The following is a 27,899-nucleotide window of genomic DNA, read 5'->3' on the forward strand; positions in this document are numbered from 1 at the left end:
ATTCAACTTGGTATGTAGAACAATATCACTCGCATTGCAAGGTTTGGTTTTCTTGAATTATCCCGCAATATGTGATTTTTTTTTTTTGTGTCACCACTCTCTCTTTACACACCTTTCTCAGGTATGGGGCATATTTCATATAAGAGCAGAACCACTGTAAACACACGAACACTAGCGCAAAACTCTTTAGTACATACGACTTCCACTTACATTTAACTTTTCTGTCCCTGTGGTTACATGGTGCTTACATAGGCACAGAAAATAGCTCTAATATATGATCTGCTCCATCATATCGAATTTGTGAAAATACCTTTTTTTTCAGTTCCATTCATTCTGATGAAATACAGGGTGATTCATGAAAATATGCAAATATATTAATATGATATTCTACAAGTAAAACTAAAGAAACAAATTCATGCAAACATAGGTCTGCAAATGTTTAGTTACAGAGTTATGGCTAATAAAAGATTTTGCCTGAAATGTAGCAACTTTGTTAATGTGAAGCCATCGAAAAACAGTACAAGGTTAACAACACCTAGAAAAGCAAAGAAGTAATTTCATAAAATTTTTAATTTATTAATTACTTGGCCCCATTGGTTTTTTTAAAAAAATTACACAATGTTTGCAACAGAAGTTAAAGAGAATTTAAGTTTGGAAAAGTGGCGGTAATAACGTTAACTGAAACTGCATGAATGTGTCAGATAATCTGCTTTTATTAGAATCACAGCTCGTATGAATTCATGTTAAACCAGCAAAAACAAAGCTCAGTGATAAGGAAGTTGTACAGTGTTCATACAATTTCACAATACTTTCACAATACATTCACAATAAATGTTCAAAACTTTCTCCAAGTTCAATGCATTTAGCTGCACATGTATGAATAGATTTTGTAGCTCATTTCAGTTTCACAGGGTTGTTCTTAATTTTGCCTAATGCATTCATAATTCAAGCAAGTAATGCCTCATAAACTGTCTTTCATCCATCCCCATACACAAAAATCCATTGGTGTCAAATGGGATGATCTCGGTGGCCACATACATGTAGCACCAAGACCAATCCATTTCTGGGGGAAAATGTTCATTTAAATGTGCAGTAACAGCATTGGCGAAATTTAGAGGTGCACCACCATGTTGAAAACACATTTGCAATGGAGTAGCAAGTGGGAGGAAGTAGGGCATTTTTTCTTGAAAGAATTTTAAGTACGTCTCGCCTGTTAAATGTCCTGGGAAAATGAATGGTCCAATAAAGTGTGTGTTGATTATACCCTACCACACATTTATGCTAAATTGCTGGTGCAAATTGCATTGCTCTGTAGTATATGGTTTTGCTTCAGATCATACGTGTTTGTTATGAAAATTGTTTATACCATCTCGAGTAAAGTGTGCCTCAACAGTAAATAAAATATATTTGTGTAACACTTGATAAGTATTTAACCAGTTGCACAACTCCAAGCAAATAGCAGGATCTCCCTGATGTAAATGATGCACTTTTTGTTTATGGTAAGGATACAGATTATTTACTTCAGTGTACGCCATACTTTAGATTGTGAAATGCCTAATCGCTGAGAGATGTGTCGGGTACTGGTACCCAGGCTATGTTGAACAGCATCCATAACATCCCCATCATTGTCTTCATGTATCGAGATCTCGCACTGATAATAAACGCTAGGTAGAGAACTTGTCTCCCATAAATTTTGAAATCTTCCACTAATGGGTCACACTTTCGGAATTGTTAACTGCAGCCATAGCATTACCATCACATTTGCCATAAATAACCAACATTTCTTGCTCGTAAATTTGATAGGCATCCCTATTTCATAAATAATCTACAGTCGAGAACACTTACCATGTGGTTTCACTTAAACACACTGTTGTTATGTTCTTTCACTGAACAATACAGAGAACTAACTCATTTCATGGTTAGGAAATGAGAAAGAACTCACTAACGGTTGCCAACAATGACAAATGTTTCTACATTCTTAATGGAAAGTATACAAATTTACTTGTACAATAACCTTTGCTTCTCAGGATATTCTGCAAAACTACTGCAGATACTCATCTGGAACATGTTTTATCAGATTCACCAGACCAATAACAACTAAATAAATGGAAATTGTACTTTACTTTAACCTTGTACAGTTCTGCGATAGATTCGTATTAACAAAATAGATAAACTTGCAGACAAAATCTTTTAATAGTCATAACTCCATAACCAAACATTTGCGGACCTATGTTTATATTAACTTTTTCCTTTAGTTTTACTGGTAGAATAACATATTAAAATATTTGCATATCTTTGTGAATCACCCTGTATACTAACCTTACCATCTGGAAACCACTGAATATTTTCTGTTCTTATTTTGTTCTTGTTTTCAGGACTGCCAGCCTGTAACATGTCTCAGATCTAAGAATTTTGGTTTTAAACTAAATAATAACAGGGAAGTGCTACTGCAAGAAAAATTTGACAGATCACTGAAACACAAATCTTTTTTTCAAAATATCACCTTCCTTACCAATTTACTGATGGCACAAACCTGTATAAAGCAAAAGATGATAATTTATTGTTTACACCTGCTGAACTACCAATCTTGTGTGTACACTGCTTCATAGTTGGCACGTGAAGTTTGTTCTTGGTTCAGCCACTAGAGGTCGCCTGGCTTGCTAATACGACAGCAGTTGCTTGTGCAACCACCCCTTGATGGAGCTAATGACAATGTAGGCTGGAGCACAAGGCTCTGCCAACCATTTGTGTATTGCTAATTGCATTCTACCTTGTCTTACATATATGTGTGTGTGTGTGTGTGTGTGTGTGTGTGCGTGTGTGTGTGTGTGTGTGTGTGTGTGCTGTTTTGAGCAATAACATACTGTGTTCTGGAGTTAGAACACTTTCTTGGTGGCAAGTACAGTACCTGACTCCACATGCTGCGCATCAGTCATTGATCCTTTGAGTTTAATTTTCATGGAGGCAGTGCTTCAATCTCTTTGCAAGCAACAGCATTGACAGCTGGTATTTCCAGTTTAATGACTACACTGGCACAACCTGGAGCCCCGCCAACAACATACCCGTTGCCACTCTGCCACTCACTGTATACAATGATGCAGCAGAGAACCAGGACATAAACAAAAAATGCCTGTAGCAACATTCCAAGCATTTAAGGTAACATGCATATACTTGTGCAAGGCCCTTTTTTGTCATGGATTTCACCTCACGTGTATCAGTTGTTGCGTCAGCCCAACCCCTTACAAGAATTTTCCAGCCCTTCTTTCAATCACTTGTGAGTTATTTTCTAAATCCACTGTAAACATATGTTATGGCTGTTCATGTGGAATTTTACCACTGCGAAAAGCAACCAAAAGAGTCATATAGGGCATGGGCAGCAGAAATACATTGACTTAGCCATAATAATTTTGTGACAAATTTTCATAGGGAATCCTATGGAGATCAAATGGTTCGTGATGCAATACATTTTTCTCCTGATAGGAAAGTTCAAGAGTGAGTTCTACAATGTGAAAATTGTACCGTTTTGGAAGTCATTTGACGTTTCATGGGCTGCAGGCAGTCAGGTGGAAGCCTGATCTGAAATATCAGGAATCTGTCCCTCTCACACTTCCCAGCCTTCAGTCAGTCCACAATGGAATATATGACTCTACTGCAGCAGTCCAGCAGATGTCTTTATGTTGTACAGGTAATTGTCATTTGTGACAACAGACCGAATCACAACAGTGACAGGCTAATGCTCTACTGCCTTTATGCCCACACTGCTTCATTCAACACGAATGGACTGTGTGTCCCAAGAGCTGGAAAACATGTAACAGGTGCCATAACGAAGGACACATTGCTTCTGTTCCTAACTCCTTCCCAAATCTGAGTGGGGATGAAATGAACATTGATATGAACAGTTTGTCAGCAGTGACAGTGTTCCAAAGCAAGATATACACTGACGTGTGCGCGCATGCGCGGGCTGTAGCAACACTGGTGAGTTCTCAGACTTATGTGGATTTGGACTCTCCCCCTCTGACACCAGTGTCACAGAGGTTGATGAGTAATACGAAACAACACATTCCCATTGTTGAACATTTTCTGCACCAGTGACTTCCAAGGCTGTGGTATTTTCATTAAAATTCTTAGTTGTGGAGAATGTTTACATTGAAATTCTGCTTGGGTGCTTTTCAACGGTTTTGATTCGGCATCAATGATGAAGTGCATGTGGTTTATGATAAACTTCCATATAAACAGTTAAATACCCTGTGTCAAATATTCCTCTCTATTCTTCCCAGGACTGGGTGGTGCAACAGAATGTCAGGCTTATATTCTGATGAAACAATCTCTCTGACTGCATTTTTTCTGGGTCCACCTGGTACCAGTAAACTCACAGGATCAAGCAACAGCAGAATTAATGTGTCTTCAATCACTTTATGTTATTCGACCTATTTCTTCCAGTGAATGGTCAGCACTACTGGTGATAATCAGAAGACTTACCAGTAAATAACACCTCTGCAGTGATTTTGAAAATCTATTACTCCACAGTCAATCATCAATACCTATCTTATTCTGCACCCTGATGATCTGTTAACAATATTATTGGGGGCCATATTTTTCACAGACTGGCTTTGGAGTGGCATATTTACTGCTGCTGTTCAATGAGGAATCTAAATGCCTTATAGTTATCAATACTCATTTGAGCATTATCAATACCATCATTTGCCTTTTGATGTAGCAAGCACGCCACCTATTTTTCAACATCTTAGGGCAACTTATTGCAACAGTTTGAGGCTGCATCAACTATTTAGATGACACTGCAGTGTCCAGCACCTCCACAGAGAAACATTTGCAGAAGCTTTGCACTCCATTTTCTGTTTTACAGTCTGCATGGTTAAAGTGCAATTTGGAAAAGACAGCTTTTCAACCATCCATTATTTATTTGGGTTTTGAAGTGTCACATGCTGACATTAAACCATTGCACCAGCTTATTTATGCTATTGACCTACTACTACACCCCACGTCTATCACAGAATTACAAGCATTTTTCGGTAAAATAGCATATTACCACTAATTCACACCAGACACTATTACTGTGCCACAAGTGCTCAACACGTTGTTACATATGGATGTTTGTTTTCACTGGTCCCAGCTTGCAACCGGACATTGAAGTTGTTTAAATGTAAGCTGCAGTTGGCCGTTTGCATGGTCACTTTTCAGCTGGACCAGCACACTGCGTTAGCAATGAACGCATCTGAGTTTGATCTTCGTGCCATCCTTGCTGACACGTGTGGGAATGGATCTGAACACCCTATTGCACGTACCTCTTAAATCCTTCAGTTCAATACAGTAGGGTCACAGTAGTGTTATTCTCTGAAAGAGAAAAAGGCTTTGGTGATTGCGTATGTTTTATAAAAAAATTATGTTTTTCTACACAAGTCTACATTTCGCCTGATCACAGACCACAGACCACTGGTTTTCTTTTTAACGCTTTGGTGTCCTTGCTGAACAAGGGCATACAGCACTTACAGCAGTGAACTCTTTTCCTGTCATGATATGATATATATTTTCGGCTTATAGTGCAACATGCAAATGTCTTTTAGCACTTGCCAACTGGCCAGGATCCAGAGTTTGACAAAGGAGAACTGTTTTCATTTAGACGCAGAAGCTCAAAATGTTGATGCTTTTCCTGTTACTAGCACTGAAACTGTGGTTGAGGTATCTGCAGATCCTGTTTTAATTAAAATTGTTTCTTTTGTGCAACACAGCTGGCTGGATAAACCTCGTGATCATGCTTCCAATCCTTTGAGAAATTATTTTACATTATGAAGTCTTTCTGTTTGGAATGGATGGCTGCTGTTAGCTACAAAGGACACTGCTCCCCAGGTTACAGTCCCATCTGCCCTTCAGAGTAAGGTTACGTGTTTGTTACATGTGTGGCACTGGGGTGTATCACATACAAAAACATTAGCATACATGCATTTTTCGGGTAGGCACTGATGGAGAAATAGTGCTAGTTCTGGCAGATTGCAAACAGTGAGCCACCCATTAAGTGATTCCCTATGATTCTCTGACACCATAGCCAGATACATCAGCCTTGGGAACAAATTCATGTAGATTTCGTGGGACCTGTTTTGAATCTCTTTTGGCTTATTGTAATTCATTCTTATTGGTAGTTTCTGTATACTTCTGTGGTGGCTACTATTTCAACTTTGTGAAAAAATTTTTGCAATGGAAGGTCTTCTGTATACATTAGTTAAAGACAACAGCTCCCAGTTCATATCTTAGGAATTTGAAGATTCTCGTAAAGAAAGCGGCGTTCACCATGTATGGCTCCTCTTTTCCACCTTCAGTCGAACAGGGAAGCTGAATGACTGTCATGAACATTTAAAGACTCAGATGAGAAATGTGTTTCATTTGTTTCACCGGAAGTAGCTTTTGACTGGTTCCTCAGTTCTTATAGGTTCACCCCTGTTGGCAATAGGAGTCCGGCAGACTTGTTCCATGGACATCGGCCCTGGACTTCACTATATCTGCCCTGCCCGACACAGGGCCATCAGCCAGCACAGTGCAGTACCAGTGGCCAATGCCTCTGCGACATCCGCATGGCTGAGGGGAGGGCAATGTGACACATTGACCAGCTATGACCTCCCAGGGGTGGCTGCACGCTAGTTGTGCCTCCGTCTCCCGTGTCGTCTGTCTGCCCAGCCGTCTAATACATCACGGCCATTACCCTCACCTTCTCTGTCGCCACTGCCAATGTTTTCACAACTATCTCCTCTGCAGTGGATGCCCCCTTCAACTGCCACGGACCATGGTGGGGGCCCATGTCCCACACTGTTGCAGCCGACACCAGTGCTGCCACCTCCATCACAACCAGTGCCACATGTTCCTTCACTATTAACACAACCTCCTTCCCTATTGTTGAAATCAGACATGGAAATGGAAGCTGCACCAGTGCTGCCTGTCCTACCATATGGCCTTAGACAATATGGCATGCACTGCACCTGTCCGCACTCATGCCACTTACGACCCTACGCATGGTGGCAGTAGATCACATGACTCAACAACCTGCATTGCCCACAGAAGAAATGGACATGAGCATAGTGCTCACCTCCATGCAATGGAAGAGGAGTGCTTTAACTACCAGTTTAATGTGTACATCACTTCATAGTTTGCGCATAAAGTTTGTGCTTGATTTGGCCACTAGAGGCCACTTGGTATGCTAATCCAACAGCAACTGTGTGCACATTCTGGCAGCTGCGGCCCCCCTTGGAACTAATGACTATATAGGCTGTAGTGCAAGGCTCCACCAACCACTTGTGCACTGCTAATTTTACAGTACCTCGTCTTCCATGTGTGTGTACTGTTCGAGCAATAAAGTACAATTTCGTTGGGTTATAACAAAACAGAACGCAGATTAAGCTTATGTGACATCTCTGTGTGGTTTTAATGTATATCTTAACTCATTCCACCTAGAATGTTCCCTTCCTTGATGGTATCTACACATACCAATGAACATATGAACAAATCAATGTATCAAGACACCTAGAGTGGTTGATATTTCTTAAGAAGTACTAAGTTCTCTGCAACAAAGGACTATGATAAAACTGACGAAACTGGTATGCAGGATAAATATAACACCTTATACACCCTCAGACCTCATGGCCAAAATAATAATCCAAATTCCAAAGAATTCAGGTACGAAATGATGTGAGTATTTCTGAACAATCAGTTTACTGAGTTGTGGTTGTGGAACATCAACTCAAATTATTTACAGAAGGATGGAATGACTTCTAAAAGCCAGTCTGTGGGGAGATCACGGTGGATTTTCCAGAAAATTGGGAATACAGGAAGCAGTATTGATTTTGAGGTTTTGTTTTAGGAAACACATTGAAGAACAGCCAACCAATATTTATAGCCCATGAAAGTAAATGGAAAGCTTTTGAGAATGTTAACTGGCACATGGTCTTCGATATGCTTAAATTATCCAAGATACACTGAAGGGAGTGAAAGTGTGTCTACAACTATACGGAAATTAACTGTAGTTCGAAGAGCTGAAGAAGAACCAAAAGGGAAACTGTGTTGGTTAACAATGTGAGATATTGTTGTAACTTGTCCCCATACTATTCTCTCTGGAAATTGAACAAGTAGAAATGAAACTGAAGAACAATTTTGACAGGGAATTAAGAGACAAGGAGGACCTTAAAGGTTTGCTGATGTTACCATAATTGTCAGAGATGGAAAAGAATGTGGAATATCAGCTGAACAGTATGCCACAAAAAAAGTAATATGAAAAATATCCATGAAAGTTAAACAAGGATAGTCAAATTAACTAAGCTGAGGGTGAGGAAATTAGATTAGAAAATGGGACAATAAAAGGATTAGACAAGTTTTGCCATTTGGTTAGTGAAGTAACTGATGATTGCCAAAGTACAGAGAATATAAAATGGCAATTGGCTATAGCACAAGAAAGTTTTCTGAAAAACAATTTTGTTAACTTTAAATATAACTTTAATGTGTTAAGAAGTCCCTTCTAAAGGCATTTGTCTGGAGTGTAAACTTGTACAGAACTGATAAGTGGTCGATAAGCAGCTCAAGGAAAATAGAGAACAAGAATTGATTGAAATGTCCATTTACAGAAGAATGCTGAAGAATAGTTGGTAATACTCCATAAATAATAAAGAGGAATTGAATGTAATCAGGAACACAAGAAATTTACAGCAAAACTTGACAAAGGACAAGGAAAGATTGATGGGATACAGTATGAGGCATAAAGGCATAGTTACTTTGTGAGGCAAGGGAGTGTGGGAGGGAGGGATGGATATAGGGAGGGAGGGAGGGAGGGAGGGAGGGATATAGAGATGGAGAGAGGGAGGGATGGAGGGATAAGAAAAGGTAGAGGAAACCAAATACCTGTTTGTGATAACAGGTGAAAGGCAACAAAGGCTGTAGTAGTCATTCTGAGGTGAAAAAACTTTTACAGTTTAGAATAGTGTGGCATTAAACCAGCCTTTGAACTGAGAAGTACAACAATAATACTCAAATAAATAAATTGGAATGCTGCCCCATAAAATATTCTCTGCTTTGGTTGGTTTATTCTCAATGTAGAGTTACTCAAATTCACGAAAGGTCACAAGTAGTCTCCTCTTTCATTTTCAGAGCTTTGAAATAATTGAATTAAAGTATGTCCTCATTTCTTGTGATGTATAATTTTGTAAGACAGCAACTAGACAGTGGATAATATGGTATTGGATGAACTGCAATTAAACATTTATGGATCACTTAATGAGTAGGAAAATCGGAATTGGATATAGTATACTGTACCATAAATAATTAGTTAATTATTGTAAAGCTTCATGCAAGATAGATGTCATGTTTGGTGATCTTTGCTGAATACACTCATCTAGCCTGCTGTTAACTTCCTCCCATTTCTTATCCTTAATATGTTTGTTATTCAGAGTTACACAAGTGCCTCCAATAGCTGTGCTATCATGATGGATTACCCAAACGCACAAACTTAAATGGTTTGAAAGGATATTGTTACAGCTCCACTGACACTGGCGACACTGACTTGATAAGCCGACAGATATTAGAAGAGGATTGACCACACAATTTTCAAACTAATAAAATACAAAACTCCACAAGTCCTAAAGGTATGACAGTGTCATGGCATGCCCTGCGACTACCACCATTCTGGCCTGATAATCTGGCATTATGGTTTGTGCAGGTTGGAGCTGGGTTTCATAATTCGGGAATATCCACAGATTCTACCAAGTCTGCTAGTGGTTAGTGAGCTCTACCATCACTATGTTGCCAAATTTAAGGTTGTTATCACATCACCTCTTGCACAAAATTCACGTAGCAAATGGCCAACAGGATTGGATTGCAAAGTGTCTGCAGAAAAACAGAGCATGTGTGTCAAATGTTAATGCAAGAAGACATCGAAGTTGGGAAGCTGTCACCATACCTTAGGCACATATATAGTAAAGTTGACGTGGGAATAGTACCCGACTCATTACTCTGTATGCTTTGGAACAGCTGTTTTCTGGCTCAGGTTAAAGCCATAGTAGCATCTCAGGCACAACCATTCTTGGACACTGTTGCAGATCTTGCTGACGAAACTCAGGATGCAGTAGCACCACCATCAATCAGCACTATAGTGCCACGCAATGGTGTCTGAATATCAGCAATAACACAGGCAGATTATGATCACCCTTTAGACAAATTGGATGCCCTGGCTAAACTAATGATGAACTGCCAGTTTCACGCCATCTTAGAGAGTCATCTTCTGGTCATTTTGCAAAGGCAAAGTTTAGCCTAAAGCTCATGGAAAGCGTTACTCCCCTTATACCCAAAAAATTTGGCGTGGCACCTGCAGCGTAGTTACAGTGCCCTGAATGCACGAACAATTCCAGACTCGTATCCAGTTCCTTTACCAACCCTTTGACTGTTATGGATGAGTTAACATGTCATGCTCCACTGCTGAATGTGGAGAGCACATCTGGAGCAGTTAAAAGGTTATGTGACTACAATTGAATTCTCAGTGACGCTACTGTGTTCAGTGTACTGGACTGTGCAAAGACTTATGCAAATTCATGTGGTGAACAGACATTCCGAAGACTTCTGTAATAATGCCATTCGGCTTATACAAAAATGTCACCACAGTACAATAGCCCGTTATGTGCATGTGCCCACTGGGGAATTTGCATATAGGCCGAGATGATGGCCTTTCCCTTCATTTCAAATTGGGTTTCTCACTTCAGCTGTCTGCTGGACATTAGCACAGACCAAGGCCAAAAAGTAAGGTCAGAGTTCTTTAACCAGCTAAGAAAATTCTGCCCTGCTCTCCATTACTAGAGGACATTTACCACCCAACAAGCTACATCATGGTAAAACAATGGCTTAATTCTATAAAGGCTGCATAAATGTGTGGCACAACCAGCTGGAGAATTGAGTTATCTATGATCTTATTGGCCTTTCAAAACATTCATTGTCAGAAGAGCTCTAATATTGTGAAACATTTCAACTGCTTAGTGGATTCATCAATCCAAGGTCTGTACAATCATACTTCATTTGCTGCCTGTGGAACCATGCTGTATGCATTCACTCACATCAAGCCTCATGATGTTTAATGGCACCTACCTTTCTGCATATCACAACCTGCCCACATGCACACATTATGTTGTACACATATGGTGTCACTATCTCCAAAAACTCTGTACACGGGCCCACATTGGGTTATCAAAAGAGAAGCATGAACCATAAATACAGGGTGCTTGAAATAGAATATACAGCTTTTAAAGTAATGTAGCTTTTATTACACGCAACTTACAATTATAATTCAGCAAATGAAAGAGCAACTCGGTTTTGTCTGTGTAGCTGTGCACAAAGAGAATACTAGGGAATGGCCAATAGTAACCGATGAATGTGCTGAACAAGTGAGAGTCTTTCACGCGTAGCCCACGAAATCAGTTAAGAAAGCTATTTGTGAACTAACTGTTCCAGTGATGTATGTGTGGAGACATAAGGTGACACAACTATGTCCTTATTGTTTGCAGTTGTAAGAAGCTCTAAAGACTACATCCTATGGTTTACTTGACAATTTTGTACATGAAAAGTTTCTGTATGGAGCGTATTTTCAATCATGTGGTCTTCAGTGATGAATCGACATTACACCTATGTGGACAGTTGCAATGAGACTCCATTCAATTGAATTGTTTTGCTCCATACCCCGGCAGAAAGTTTATGGCCTTGCTTTCTCACTGAAGCAACTGTAATTCATGCTTCTCATCTTGTACTAGAACAGCAGCTCTTCCTTCAACTGGAAAAAGCTGAACCACAGAAGGTTATTTGGCAGCAATATTATGTGCCGCCTAACTGGTATAACTCAATATGCGATTATGCAATTGATTATACCACATTGTCTCTGACCAATGGATTGGTCATAAGGAGCTGGGTGAGAAGAGCTTGGTTTGCATTACCTCCATGTTCACACACAGTTTGATGCCATGCAGTTTTTAACTTTGGGGTTCACAAAGGATCATGTACCGGTGCCTCCCCTACCAGCTGATAAACCTGACTTCATCAACAACATTGTTGCAACAATTATTCCATGCACATTGAACAAGGTTTGGGAAGAACTCATCTATTAAATTTGTGTGTGACAAATGATGCTCGCATTGAACATTTGCACAAAAAAAAACCTGTTTGACTTGCTCTTTCATTTTACTATTATCAGGGTGTATACATGGACAAGGAAAAAAAATTCCCGGATTTTTCCCGGATTTCCCAGTTAAAAATACCGTTTTTCCCGGGTGAAGAGACACTTTTTCCGTGTTAAGTGACAGTATACTCTTCCTTGCCACTGTAAAACTCATCAGTCCTTTGATTGTTTATGGTTTCATATGCCGACAGAGAATCTCCTGGCACTTTAGAAAACGAAAACTAAACTTGGGTGGGGGGGGGGGGGGGGTTGAAGAAAATAAAATTAAAAAAAAAAAAAAAATAATGTTTTGAAAGACCTTTGATGTGCAGCAACATGTACGCTGCATATGTTTCGAATTATGAAGGTATAAATTCGGATTGCACCAAACATCTTACTTTCTGAAGCATTGAAATCGAGATTGCGCTGCACTTTTGTACGCCTGTCATAGCTCATTGCATGTGATCTCACCAGCTGATGACAGCACACGACACTTGATGTAGTCAGCCAACAGCAACATCACACTTAAGTAGTGCGAACACACAAATAAGAAAAGTTAATGGTTTAAATTAATATACATAGCACTCACATATAATATTGGTCTCCAAGATTAATAAGCTGGAAGAGAAGCTAAGCTTGCACATATAATGTTGATCATCTTTGCGCGTGTTACACTTTAAGACACATCACGCAAATGTGCCAGTAAAATTTTTAATAACGACCTAAATGTCCGATTTTCTGGGCTTGCAAATCTTCTAAACGGTCCTCCTCAAAGAGTTGATTTTTAAATGAGTCAAACTCTTCGTGATTTAAGAAATTCATCGTACATTCCCGCACATAGTTCATCTTGCATTAAAGGAAATTTGCTCTGAATTTAACGCTTTTCATACCACCATTTGCAATATTTTCCCGCGACCTGTTAGAAATAAGTTCGTTTCGGCAGTTGGCAGAGAGTGTCAGATAACAAGCGACACCGTGCTTGTGCAGCTACGATGACACAGGAAACCCGATGTTCCTAACGTGTAAGACATTAAAAGATCTTACATTATGTAATGAAAGAAACAAGACATCAGAGGATACATCAAAAGCATCGGAATTTTGTGCACCATACTAAAATGCATGATTTGGTTTAAAGTGCACATTCGTTTGTCCAGATTCAGATGTAAATTTTATGGAGCACCAGTACAGTATTACCTAATGTTCGGTTCTTTAGTATAGCATAATGCCATAAGCGTACTTGAAATACAGCGAACAGTTGAAACTAGCCAATAGTGTGAAACTAAACACTTTGTTTCAGATAAATTGACTGCCTCAGCAGAAAAGATTAATAAAAGCCAAATCTCTTTAGCAAACCTTCAAAAATAACTTCATTGTTCTGCAAGGCGATTAATGCTTCACTGTCAGAAAGGTGGAAACAAAATCTGAAACTAATAACTTATTTAGCCTTCCGTTATTATGCGAACGTTTTTTTAAATTCATTTGACAGCTCCTGGTTACAAAAATCTGTTTTGTTTTTATTTACCGTGGGAGCCATAAACAAGGAGGAAACAATAAAATCACTGAATGTATACACAGGTCACGTCGAGACGACACATCTCCCCACCACAACTCGGACTGCTCTATGCATCAGTCCCGGATTTACTGTGTTTCCGAACCGGGGCAATATTAGATAGTGGCGCCCAGCCACACTTCTGTAACCAGAAGCAGGAGAACGTACTACTCATACACAACGCAACTGCTCAAACGAATCTAATTTAAATAGTTGTCACGACAGGCTCATGGGAGGAAATATGTTGTTATCAAACATTGCACATTTTTCCTAAAGCCTTTGACAAACTTTGCTGTTGGCAGACGCTTATATAAGCACTGTGTTTTGTTGTTGTATGTGGCGCATTTCCTTCGCAACTTAAAAGTTTTATTTTCGTTTTTTCTCGTTCATGTTTTGTTGCTGCAGTATTATTCTGCAGTAGCGGGATACAGTAATATCCTTTGTTAGAGTATTGGTTCTTACCAATCAAAATCACAAAAAACTAGCTGAAAACTAAAACAACAAAAAATTCCCAGAATTCTAAACAATTCCTGGGTTTTTCCCAATTTCTCCCGGATGAAAAAATTCCTGGGTCTTTCCCGGATCTCCCGGGTCGTATACACCACGATTATGTATAATGTAAGCTGAAGGTAATAAATGCTTCAGAGCCTTAAAACCAATACATTCATTCTGAAATACCCTGTATTTTACTAAATGGTAAAACAACAAAACAGCTACTATCTCAACACAGTAAAACCAGAGTACTTATTTCCAAAAAAAATGTGACATACACTTGTGCCTCAAAGCCAGCCTCAGCTTCAAAACATGTACTATCATTCAAAATACACTCCAGGTGTTGCGTTCATTTTCTGACACAATATTTGGACGATGTTCCACTTATCCTTAAGGGACTGATGTAGCAAATGAGACCATCACCTGTTGTGTTTCGTAACTGTCAGTTAGTTCACAAGACAGGTGCTCTTGATTCAGCATCTACAGTTTTGTTCAGGAATGTTCCTTAGGCAGGCAATGAAAACTCCTTTATTGAGTAGGTAGACATCTTGCTTAGTGTTAATTTACTGCAATTTACAAATCTCAAGATCTTGCTTATCACCAACACGTATCTGTAAGTAAATATTTGTTATTTAGAGTTATATGAGTGCCAATAATTTGTGTGCTATCACACCTGAACACATGTATGTAAGTAGTTGGAACGAATATTGCCATACCAGCTTTGACAAACATTTGTGAATCGTCTAATGGGAAGGAAAATTGAAATTGTAGGTGGATTATCTCATGAATAATTAATTATTATTCACCTTGGGTGCGTACTGAGCACAAGAAATTTGAAGAAAAATTCTTGTTTTGCTTGTTTCAAGCACTGAAAAACAAACAAGTTGTGTGTACTGATTTGTTAGTACAGATGAGATGACTGAATGCTGAAAGGCATTATCAGTCTTAAATGATGATGATGATGATGATGATGATGATGATGATGATGAGATGTGTATCTCATGCTTCAAGTCAAAAAACAACAGCAGTCAAACAGAGTCCCACACAAAAAAAGTAAGTCAGTCTCATGTGCTTGAAAAGTTGCGAACAATTTTTTCTGAGATGCAAAACAGATTCTTGTAATGAAGTCATTCACATGGGAAAACCGATAGCAGGCAAACAACACATCAGTTTTTTAAGATGAATTGGATGGGAAAAAACATTACCATTTGCACAGACAATAATTCTGCCAATGAAGGTGATTTGGCAATGTAGAAATTAAGAGGTCTGAAGAACATCCACAAAATTCACTTGACTTTGCATCCCTAACTTGAATTTTTCCTCCATCTGAGGAGTGTGTTGCTGGAAAATGTTTTTGGATACAACAAAAAAATCATGGAAGATACAAACTAGTACTGTATCGACTGTCCTGCATCTTACTTCAGGGATGGATCCCAGTCACTGGAAAAATGTTGAATGTCTGACAGAAAACAACAACCTAACAGAAGGCAATGTCAAATATAATTACATTTTAAACCTAGAAACATTTTTTTCACTTTGATTGTGAGAAGTTTACATGTTACCCTGACGTATTCTCCCCTGAATGTAGAAAATAAATGACAACTAAAACTGACTTATCAGGCACAACTGCTATACTACACACACACACACACACACACACACACACACACACACACACACACACACACATTGTTGTTGTGATCTTCAGTCCTGAGACTGGTTTGATGCAGCTCTCCATGCTACTCTATCCTGTGCAAGCTTCTTCATCTCCCAGTACCTACTGCAGCCTACATCCTTCTGAATCTGCTTAGTGTATTCATCTCTTCGTCTCCCTCTACGATTTTTACCCTCCACGTTGCCCTCCAATACTGAATTGGTGATCCCTTGATGCCTCAGAACGTGCCCTACCAACCCATCCCTTCTTCTAGTCAAGATGTGCCACAAACTCCTCCCCAATCCTATTCAATACCTCCTCATTAGTTATGTGATCTACCCATCTAATCTTCAGCATTCTTCTGTAGCACCACATTTTGAAAGCTTCTATTCTCTTCTTGTCCAAACTGTTTATCATCCTTGTTTCACTACCATACATGGCTACACTCCATACAAATACTTTCAGAAACGACTTCCTGTCACTTAAATCCATACTCAATGTTAACAAATTTCTCTTCTTCAGAAACGCTTTCCTTGCCATTGCCAGTCTAGATTTTATATCGTCTCTACTTCGACCATCATGAGTTATTTTGCTCAGCAATTAGCTAAACTCGTTTACTAGTTTAAGTGTCTGATTTCCTAATCTAATTCCCTCAGCATCACCCGACTTAACTCGACTACATTCCATTATCCTCGTTTTGCTTTTGTTGTTGTTCTTCTTATATTCTCCCTTCAAGACACTGTCCATTCCGTTCAACTGCTCTTCCAAGTCCTTTGCTGTCTCTGACAGAATTACAATGTCACCAGCGAACCTCAAAGTTTTTATTTCTTCTCCGTGAATTTTAATACCTACTCAAAATTTTTGTTTTGTTTCCTTTACTGCTTGCTGAATGTACAGATTGAATAACATCGGGGAGAGGCTACAACCCTGTCTCACTCCCTTCCCAACCATATTAGTATGTGGAAAATAACAAAGGTGTGCCTCACATCCAAGCAATTAATGAATGTCAACCATTATGTATACAAGCTCTTCCTTAAAAATCACATGAAGACAATAACCTAGCCTTGATGTAAAAACAATTTGGAATATATGGATAGTGCAAATGAGAAAAATTACATTTATTAGATTGTCTTCAGGTGCACTGACCAAAGAACCAAAAGATAAAAATACAAGTTCTCTTTCTACCAGATCTATACAGGGATATAGTGGAATCAGTAATCATTGCATTAATGATCAATTTTTTAAACATCCCTGAATGTGGGTAAATTTTGATCTTAGCTTGTAAAATGAACCCAGTTCACAAATTTGCTATGTTGTATAACACTTAACTTGCACTAACTGAACAACGTTTAGTATTAATTTAGTTTAGGTGAGGTAGGTTGGAAAAAGCACTGAATCAGCATTTGACCTGACTGTTCATCAGACTGCACATTGTAAAGGGACATCCTCCTGCAACATTACTTTTCGTCAACAGTAGTAGCCGATACCAGAAATATTTTTTGAATTTTCAACATGTCAGTATTATATCAGCCATTTTTCTGAAAAATTTCATATAAGTTTATACACAATACCTTATATTTCAAGTTAAAACCCATGAAAAGAAATTACTTTATTTTCGTAGTTACACTTGATATGTACTAGCTCTAAATGTACACTTATATTTTTTTTAAACATTTGAAATTATGAAACATTCGGCACATTTCAATTTTTTATTATTAATTACACAATCTAGTACTGTTTATTATGTTTATTTCTGATATCATCATAAAATAATATTCTAAACTGACAGAAATTCATTTGTCAAGAAAAATTGTAAATCCTCTGGAATAATGTTATTACCACAGAGCAAAGTGGAAAAAAGTGTGCTTCTGGTGTGATCAGAGGTCTTTTTATTTAGTTGGGGTGAACAATGTTATTTTGGCTTTGCTAATGTGAAAATTCAAAAGACCGTGTGTATAGTAAAATACACACAATAAATGATCGAAAAAACAAAAGTTCTGCACAGACATTCTTCAAATTTATTTGGATCAATTAGACGATGAAAACTTAAAATGTGAAAATTTCAGCTTCAAAATTCAGACCCCTAGGTATGAAGGATTGGAGTCAACTGTGCAAGAAAAGATAGGAAAAAAGTTGGTTGTAAATCTTAACTATCTCGAATCTCATGAAAAAACATCATCATCGTAGACAGTAGTGATGACAAAGAAGGGAGGGATAGATTACAAGCCATTAATTGTACATCATAGATACACTACAAAATTGTTTAAGGTCTTGTGTTTCAACAATGGAGGACACGACGTGGAAGAAACTTTTCAAATTCTTCAAGACACTTCTCCATGGGGACAAGTATTGATATGGATATCTTTGAAGTAAACAAAAATACACAGCTCTCAGCATTTATAGCTCTTGAGCACAGAATTTTGACCATTGCAGTACTCATAATTCTAGGAAACAGCAAATTATGTATTAAGGTGGTGGGTATATTAGATAATAATCTTTATAACCAATATGGTAGTGAATGTATTGTTTCTCAGCAGATAATTAATGGTTATTTGGCACTGGCTCTTAGGCAGAACTTTGATTCAACTGAACATACTGCAAACTGTGGTGTCAGTCAGAGCTTAAGAAGTTCGCTGAACACGATGCAAACAAGAACTTATGCAACATTCAGTGTGGATGGGTGTTTCAAAACTTTGTAACACAGGGATAAGCAGTTCAAGAGTAAAATCAAAATGGTATTTTCAAAAGTCAACTCACATAATATTCCATCATATGGATGTCTCACCTACTCCTCATTCTGAAATTAGGAAAATCACATATTCTCTCAAAAATAAAACTTCATCTGTACTTGATGGTGTTTTTCAGCAAAGTGAAGACTTGTTATGATATGTGTTGTATTTTCTGAAACATGTAATGCATCACAAAGACAGTGTATTTTTCCAGACATATTGAAACACACCATTGTTGAACCACTATGTGAGCAAAGTGTAACAGCGATGTAAGTAGCTACCAAGATGTTTCACTGACATCATTTATCCAAGTTTCTGAGATGGTGATTCACTCTAGAATAGTATCTCTCCTGTGCAACTTTAATATCAAAACTACAGTTTGGCTTTCAACTGAGAAAGTCATTGTGCATTCATTCATAAAATTTTACAAGAATTGAACAACAAAATAGCACCAGTTTGTATTCTCTGTGATCTATCTAGTGCACTTGACTCTGTGAATCACAACTTAGTTAACTAACGTTTCATGGAATTAATGGGACAGCCTACAAATGGATATTGGCTAATCTAATCAACAGATGCAGAAAGTGTGTTTCTCATACATGTGAACAACAAAATGCCCAATATACAATAAGCAGAATTAGTAATTTTCCAGATGACATTAGTGTTGTTACCATCCAAAATCTATATACAGCAACAGAAGGAGAAGTAGATAATGTTCTTGCAAGTGTTACTGGATGGTTTTCTGCTATTGTTCTGACACACACATTAGGAGGCACCACACCAATAATAAACACAAAGTAGGGAAATAATAACTACACTGGGAACTACAACATTTTGTGTGTCCATATGGATGAGAGTTTAAATGGAAAAAGCACACTTCTGAAATCCTGAAACAACTCAGTTCAGCTAAATTTGCACTTTGTATCATGGCAAATCTTGGGAAGAGACAAATCAGCAAGTTAACATTTTGCATATTTTCATTTAATAATGTCATATGGAATAATGTTCATGGGCAACTCATGATTAAGAAACAAAGTCTGCACTGATCAAAAACTTGCTATAAGAAGATTATGTGCTGCTCACCCAGCACCATTTGCAGACATCTGTTGAAGGAGTCAGGCATTTTGACTACTGCCTCACAGTACATTTATTCTCTCATGAACTTGGTTGTAAATAATCCTGTCCAGTTCAAAAGGAACACTGATGAACATAAGTGCAGTAACATAATGACATTCGTTATTCCACACTGAGGTTGTCTTCAGCACAAAATGGGGATGAACAATGTTGCCACCAAAAGTTTTGATAATTTACTCAATTAAATAAAATTTCTGACAGCCAGAAAAATTAAATCTGAAAACTGAAAAATTTTGACTCACTACTAGTCTGTTCTACAGGAGGATTTCTGTTTACACAAAAAAGATTGTGGGTAACAGTTTCTAATTCACATTTCCATTAAAAATAAAAAAAAACCTTGTAAATGGTCAGCATTAATCATACTCACATATAAATGTGTACTTATGACAACTCATTCCACATCATTACAATTCCTTGTACAAATGATCCACAGACCAAGAATCTACACACCAACTTTACTAACTAACTAATTAACCATCAGTCACACATCCCAAGATTGGTTTTGCCAGCACAAACATTCACTGGGTATAGACCTTTTAAAGGTGGTATACCTTTGCCTTTCTCAGACCTTTGATCAGAATTACTTCTCCAGATGTATGGGTGGCTACAGTTTAAAGTGGATTCCAACCCATGGTGCAACTTCACATCTTGCAAATAATATCCTGCAAATATTAGAGGAAAAATACATGGAAAACAAGAAAATGGAAACTGGACTGACAAGGGTTGAATGCTAAACTGTTTAGATCCATACTCTTACACAATTACAGAGCCACTGAAACAACTTAGTTTTCACCTTAGCCAATAAATATGACTGATAACTGACATTGGCATTCTGTAGTAAAATTATTGTCCTTCTATGGCTACTGACATGCAGTATTAAAGTACAGAGTGGATTTCTGTAAAGGATGATCATTATTCCCTGCCAAATAACTTCACACACATGCTATTCATTGCAAATACGTTTCACATTCCCATTTTTACAATTACGTTGTGTGTCTATGAAATTCCTGTAAATTTTTCACATTATTAGAAGTCTTCTCTAGAAATTCTTAGGGTGGCTGTTATTATCTGCAGCTATTATTTACATCACAGATATTCTCCTTAGCCTATCATTAAAAATAAAAATTCTTACAGCAGCATGAGAATTTTTCAACTTTTAGTCACACAACATGAAGTCTATTGTTTTGCAGTGTCTTTATTATATGATTTGTTGACTACAATTGAAATTAACTCGATCCCCGAGATTCTCCTAGTCAAAGGTGATACTAGTACATGGCATATTAATTTGCAGGTAATTTATGTACAATACAGATTTCAGAGTTCAATGTGACAATTTTTTTCCCAAAATCTATGATCAACTGCTTTATAAAACTGGCCCTGAGCATTTGAAATATCTGCCTCCCTTCCGTCCAGTGTATACTGAGTAATAGGCCTCTAAAAGGGCAAGGTGGTTTTACGTATGCCGCAATCACCACAATCCTGCTTACAGGAGCTTGCAGGTAGTCTCTACTGAGGATGCTGGTGCCAAACACACACACACACACACACACACACACACACACACACACACACACAAGATTTTAGGAGGGCCTAATGTGTGGAGAAGACATCACTTCTCTGTATTTGTAAATGTAGTATTTGGAGGAAGTAATAGGATGACTATGGATATTGTGCCAGGAAATCATGTACACTTTGGAGGCTTTGAATCTACATTGAAGTTCTGGCAGACAATCACCACTAGGTTGTAACTAGGTACAGAGTAACAGAAAACAACATTTTTAGCATCTTTGCGTGGTTACTTTACAACAAAATGTCGTTTACACAAGCTATGCCAACAATTTTAAGATTGTATAACAAATGGCATCTTTGCTAATTATAAAGTGATGGCTAGATAAAGCAAACTGACAAAACTTATGAGAGGAAAATGAATGTTTTTCATAGTGATAATCAGCACTCAGCAAAGAGTAGTAAACTATTTGCAATACAAATACTTGTTAAATCTAACTACAATACTAATTTCGAATAGCCTTTGAGGGACTTGCTACCTCCATCATCATGTGTACATATTTACTACAGAAATTACAACATTTTTGTGCTTTCCTTCCCTCCTCTTCCCCACCCCACACACATGCACTGTGAATTCAGAAGATGTGTTTATGTAATCTGCCACATTTAAGGAAAAAATGTATAAATTTATATGGACAAATAATTGTTTCAAATACCAGATGTTTAAAGTTCATCAGACATTCCAAAAAGGATTCAAGACAGAGAAGTAAGAAATTATTCCAAGTAAAAATTACTGAATGTATTATGTAGAAATTTGCTTTTGACAAAAGGAAAAATTGAACACGGTTTTCCTGCCTTGATCACATGCTACAACAATGAGAATTTGGCAGGGTCCAGAATGCATACGTAGATGGCCGACTTATTCACACAACTAGTCATTAAGGCGTGGAATCTAGGCTCCAATCCCGGTCAAGGCAGCAATTTTCATATTTTGATTCGTAAGTATATCATCACAATAACTCATAATTCTTATCTGTAGTGACATATACAAGGAACTAATTCTTAAAATATACACGCTAAAACTATTGCACAAGCTCACTGATACTACTTTGGCTAATGTTGAGAGAGGACCGACCCCCCCCCCCTCCCCCCTAAAGTCTTTGTTGTGGTGACAGTCTGATTTGTAGCTAAGTCTGAGATCTATGTTATGTTTGAAGGTGACAATTTGGCTGACAGTTGGCAAAGCTAATGGATGTAAAAGCAGAAAAATCTTGTGGTGGTAATAAGCTGACTAGTAGTGAAGCCCCATCTTTATCTCCATGCCATACTGAAAAATACAAGGGAGGAGGTTCAAATTTAACATTTACCGATACTTCGGTTCATTTAGTGTAAATTATAATGCTCTATTTTGCCTGCTTTCCCTAGTTTTCTGCCAGGGGCCTATAATATTACAATGAGTGTAATCATTACAGCGACTACAGTGAAAGCCTGAACGCCAATGGAGAGCTGCATTGCTTATCATTCCCATTATGATCACAACTGTGGCACTATTCAAATGTGCTTAATTTTATATAGTTACATAAATTCTTGAATTACCTCTTGATTCACACACTCTTGCAATTCTTCTTTCAGGTTCACAGTGGATGGGCAAACCCGGACCTGTGGTAATAATAAAACCACATAATTAGTGAGCTTAAGCAGTTGTAATTTTAACAGTTTTCTGTAAAACTTATGACACTATTAAGTTTAACAATAATAATAATTTTATTACTAGTTCTTTTTTCTGAGAGGAATTATCTCGAACAATGGAAACTCCAGGTTGGAATATCAGCAAAAGATAGAATGCTGCTGACTGTAAAGATGACATGTCAAACTGCAAACAGATACAATGAAAAGAAACTTACACATTAGTTTTGTCCTTTTCTGACTAAGGTAATGAGTAAGTGTCTTTTCACTGTGTCTGCCTGCAACTTAGTGCCTCATCTTTCCCTTATGTTATCGATATTCACATAGAAAAGATGTGTCATATATATCATAAACCATTTGCCAAGTAATGGAAAGTCAAGGATTGAATAACACCAATAATATGAAGTTAGATCACTACTCAACACATAGCAAAGATGCCGAGTCTCTGACACGCAAAGTGAAAAGACTGCTACAGTAGCCAGAGACAGTGGTCACATGTACGTGTATGCAAATTGTTCTTGTGCAAATGTGTATGAGCGTTTTCTACATCGAAAGGAAGCCTTTTGGCCAGAAGTTAAAATGCAAAATAAGTTTTTCTGTTGCCCCTGTGTTACTCAATGTTTCTTTTGTATGGTAAGTGCTCATCTATTTTTTCGTAATATTGTTACAAATGACTTTTTCTCAACAGGTGATTTTCGTATACCTATGGATGATACACAAACCCGCTCAGTAACAAAATGTCCTGGATACAGGCATGACAATTCTTACACTGAAGTCACAAAAATGTAGAGAAATGAGATTTTCAAAGTTCAGGGGCTGAGAGTTGGGGGATATTCATTCGTACCCTGTTTCTCCTAGGCTCAGCTTACACAGACTGACCCGTTTCAACGAAGACCTTATTGGTTAGGTAGTCAATTTACCCCGTTATATTCCAAGGGCTAATTTTGTGTGAGTTCTTGCATTTGTGTTTTCGTTGCTTCTCCTGAATTCTTCTAGGTGAAAGAACTGAAAGAAAGAACACAAAATTCACGGTGACAGAAAAGTTTGTTTCAGTTTCCCCATTAAATTTCAGCCTTAAAACTGGATGATATTGCCACATTTTGAAGAAAACTAACAAGAACTAAGTTTTAGCATTAATTTTAAATGAGGATGTAATGGATTTTGGTCCAAAAAATATATTTTTCAAAAATATTATTTCCTTGATCTACACAGTTTAATCTATGTTGGGTGTGAATTTTATGATGATAGTAGCTTCAGAAATGCCTTTAAATTGTTAAACTGCTCTGCACTTGCGGCCACTCCCACCTTTTCTAACATTTGGGAAACTGCTTGCTTCAGCGGAGTTTGTCAGTGTGAAGGCTATTTTCTTTTGATAACTTTCGCTGACATCTATACCTTTGCCTGAAAACATTGTTGCATGTGGTTTATTTACATTTTGACAATACCAACACACATTATGGGTGGAAGGTTGAATTTGCAAACCTTCACATGGAAGTCAAGATTTATGCATAATGGGTAGTGGAAAAACTGTGTTTAGGAAATGGAAGTTTCATGGAAATCGGTTTACCAACAAAAAAAAGAGGATTTAATTCGAAATTAAGCTTCCACATCAAAACTTGGAATAGGAGAATTGTACAGGTGTGTCAATGATGATATGGATACCACTGTATTCAGACTTACTGATTTAGATCTTGTCTGCCAGGTTAGAGCTTGACTGTCAGGCTATAAAGTTTTCATGTTCATGTGTTAGCTGTAAAAATACAGAATGCACAATTGTTGTTGAAGAAAGAAGAGTGGGAATAGCTTGTGATTTTAAATTAATTTGTAATTTATGTGGCTATTAATTTTCATTTTTCTCCTCCAAAAAAAATTGACACTGGTACATATGATAGCAATTTTAGGTTAACATATGCTATGAGATGCTTTGAACAAGGCAGAGAAGGAGGTAATTTATTGTGTGGTTCCTCGAACATGCCTCCAACTTGTGCAAGGTTTGAAAAAATAAATAAAGAAATGTCTGGAGGTGTATGCGATACTGCCAAAGTTTCTATGAAGAAAGCAGTTGAGGAATTGGTGGAAATAAACAAAACAAACAAACAAACAAAATAGATCCTAGAGTAGGTATTCATGACAGTGAATGTCCTACAAATTTTACTGACCCTTGTGTGTCTGCAGATGGGACCTGGATGAAAAGGGGTCATACATCCCTATATGGAGTTGCATCTGTTACATGTATTGACTCAGGTAAAGTTTTAGATGTAGAAATTATGTCTAAATACTGCCACCAGCGTGCAACAAGGAAAATGTCCAACAATGAAGACAGGGAGAAACTGTGGAAAGAAAGGTATGCAGTAGCATGCTCTAATAATTATAGTGGCTCAAGTGGGGGCATGGAGGCTGCTGCAGTTGTTAGGATGTTTTCCAGATCTGAGGACCAGTATGGTGTCAGAGATACTAAATACCTTTATGATGGGGACTCCTCTTTGTTCAAAGCTGTGACAGACAAAAATCTGTACAATGCAACAATAGAAAAGTTGAAATGTGTTTGCCAATTCAAAAAGAGGCTTGGTGGTAGGCTTCGTCACTTGCTGAAAGAGAAGAAAGGTGAATTACGTGAAGCTGGAAAACCACTAGGAGGAAAAAGCAGGTTTACTCTGAAAGAAATTGGTTCTCTTCATTTATTTTATGGGAGAGCTATCAGGAAAAGCCCACACAATTTAGAGGTAATGAGGCATGTTGTGTGGGCAATTTTTTTCCAACTATCCACTGACAAAACACCAATGCACAATCTGTGTCCGATAGGCTATTGGTGTACATTCAACAACAGAAATGGAATGTATTCACAAAAACACTAATTACCAGTACTTTTTTTCTTCTTATTGCACTGAACTACTAAGGTATTAGTGCCCAGTCACAAATGTTAGTGCATTAATAGCGTAGAAAAACGCAAGGGGGCAACAACAGGATGTACTTACAAAGACACAGATAAACAAAATAAAAGAGTTAGATTTTCTTGGACAAGTCCATCAATGTTATAAAACTAAGAATACGAGCAGCTGCTCAAGTGTCATCAGCTAAAAGTTCCTGTAAGGTAGACAGCAGACACAGGACAACACGAGAGTGAATAAAATGGGGACAGGACAATAAAATATGGCGCACCATCAATGGATGATCACAGGGGCACTGCGGGGTGGGGTCACCGGACAACAGGTAGCGGTGGCTAAATCGTCAGTGCCCAATCCGCAACCTGGCCAAAATGACCGCCTCTCACCGGGAAGGGTGTGAGGAGGTCATCCAAGCCATCAGGATTGGTTTGATGGCCCTAACCCCACCAACATCAGTTGATGAGACACAAAGCACACCAACGTGGCCAGGAATCCACAAAAAAAGGACACAAGCGCCAGCATCAGCTAGTGATTGAAGGAACCGTTCAATTCATTGCGCGAGAGGGTGGTCCGAATATGGGTCACAGAGACTCTGAATGGCGCTCAAAGAATCATAGCAGACGCATAGGGAGAATGACGATGGCAGCGGATATACTGAACAGCCTAATAGAGAGCAAAAAGCTCAGCTGTAAAGCTTGAACACTGGTCAAGGAGCCGGTATTGAAACGTATCATCCCCAACGACGAAGGCACATCCGACACCAGCAGTAGTCTTGGAGCCATCTGTGTAAATAAAGATGTTATTAGCGAGCCTCAAACAAAGTTTGACAAACCTCGAGCAGTATATCGAATCCGGGGTCCTCTCCTTCAAGGTGCACGTGAACCTGAGCCTGGAGCCAAGGTGGCGTCGGGCTCTCACCCACTCGAAAAGTCGTAGGTAGGGTAAAATTAAGTTGCTGAAGCACGCGACGAAAGCGAACTCCAGGAGGTAACAGGGCAGAGATGTACAGACTGTATTGGCAGTCGAAAGCATCGTCAAAGAAGAAGAAATATGACAGGTGGTGGGGCATTGACATCAGTCGGCAGGTGTACCGACAAAGCAACATATCGCGCCAGTAGTTGAGCGGTAATTCGTCAGCGTCGGCGCACAGACTGTCAACAGGGCTGGTGTAGAATGCTCCAGTCGCCAGACGTAACCCCTAATGGTGGACAGAGTTTGGACGGCGTAAGATGGACGGCCGGGCAGAGGAGTAGACAAAGCTCCCATAATCCAGGTTTAATTGGGCAATGGACCGATATAAGCGAAGCAGGACCATTCGATCTGCTCCCCATGGCGTCCCGCTGAGAACACGGAGGACATTTAGGGAACGGGTACAATGAGTAGCCAATTAAGAAACATGTGGAGACCAGCAAAGTTTCCTGTCAAATGTAAGACCTACAAATTTTGTTGCTCCACGAATGGGAGAGCAACAGGACCGAAATGTAAGGTTGGGGGAAGAAACTGTTTGTAACACCAGAAGTTCATACAGACCGTTTTCTCACCAGAAAAATGGAAACTGTTAGCGACACTCCAGGAAAATAGACGGTCTAGACAATGCTGAAGACAACGCTCCAGGAGACATGTTCTCTGAGCACTGCAGTAAATCGTAAAGTCGTCCACGAAAAGGGAGCCTGAAACGTCAGCTGGAAGGCAATCCATTATTGGATTGATAGCTATGGCAAAACGGGCCAAGCTCAAAACAGAGCCCTGGGGCACCCCCTTCTCCTGGTGTCGTAAGCCTTCTCCAAATCGAAGAACACAGCCACCGTCTGGCGCTTACACAAAAAATTGCTCATAATGAAGGTTGACAAGGTGGTCAACAGCAGAGCGGTGCCTACAAAAGCCACATTGGACATTGGAAAGAAGGCGTCGAGATTCAAGGAGCTAAACCAATCGAGAACTTACCATGTTCTCCGTCACGTTGCAGATGCAGCTGGTAAGGGAGATGGGGCAATAACTTGAAGGAAGGTGTTTGTCCTTTCCTGGTTTGGGTATGAGAACAACAATTGCTTCACACCAGCGTGTGGGAACATGACCTTCA

The 27,899-nt window shown here is 38.6% G+C and overlaps 1 protein-coding gene across 8 annotated transcripts in view; it reads right to left on the reverse strand.

The window, feature by feature from the left end:
• LOC124553885 (zinc finger protein 708-like) overlaps nucleotides 1–27,899 on the reverse strand; it is a 201,556-nt gene that overhangs the window by 162,106 nt on the left and 11,551 nt on the right. For all 8 annotated transcript variants that reach the window (XM_047127893.1, XM_047127889.1, XM_047127892.1 and 5 more), the window contains exon 3: nucleotides 22,845–22,907. In XM_047127893.1, coding sequence (XP_046983849.1) covers nucleotides 22,845–22,907 — 63 coding nt within the window. The remainder of the gene's footprint in view (nucleotides 1–22,844; nucleotides 22,908–27,899) is intronic.

This window comes from Schistocerca americana, chromosome 11, assembly GCF_021461395.2.
Source record: "Schistocerca americana isolate TAMUIC-IGC-003095 chromosome 11, iqSchAmer2.1, whole genome shotgun sequence".
In the NCBI taxonomy this organism is placed as follows: domain Eukaryota; kingdom Metazoa; phylum Arthropoda; class Insecta; order Orthoptera; family Acrididae; genus Schistocerca; species Schistocerca americana.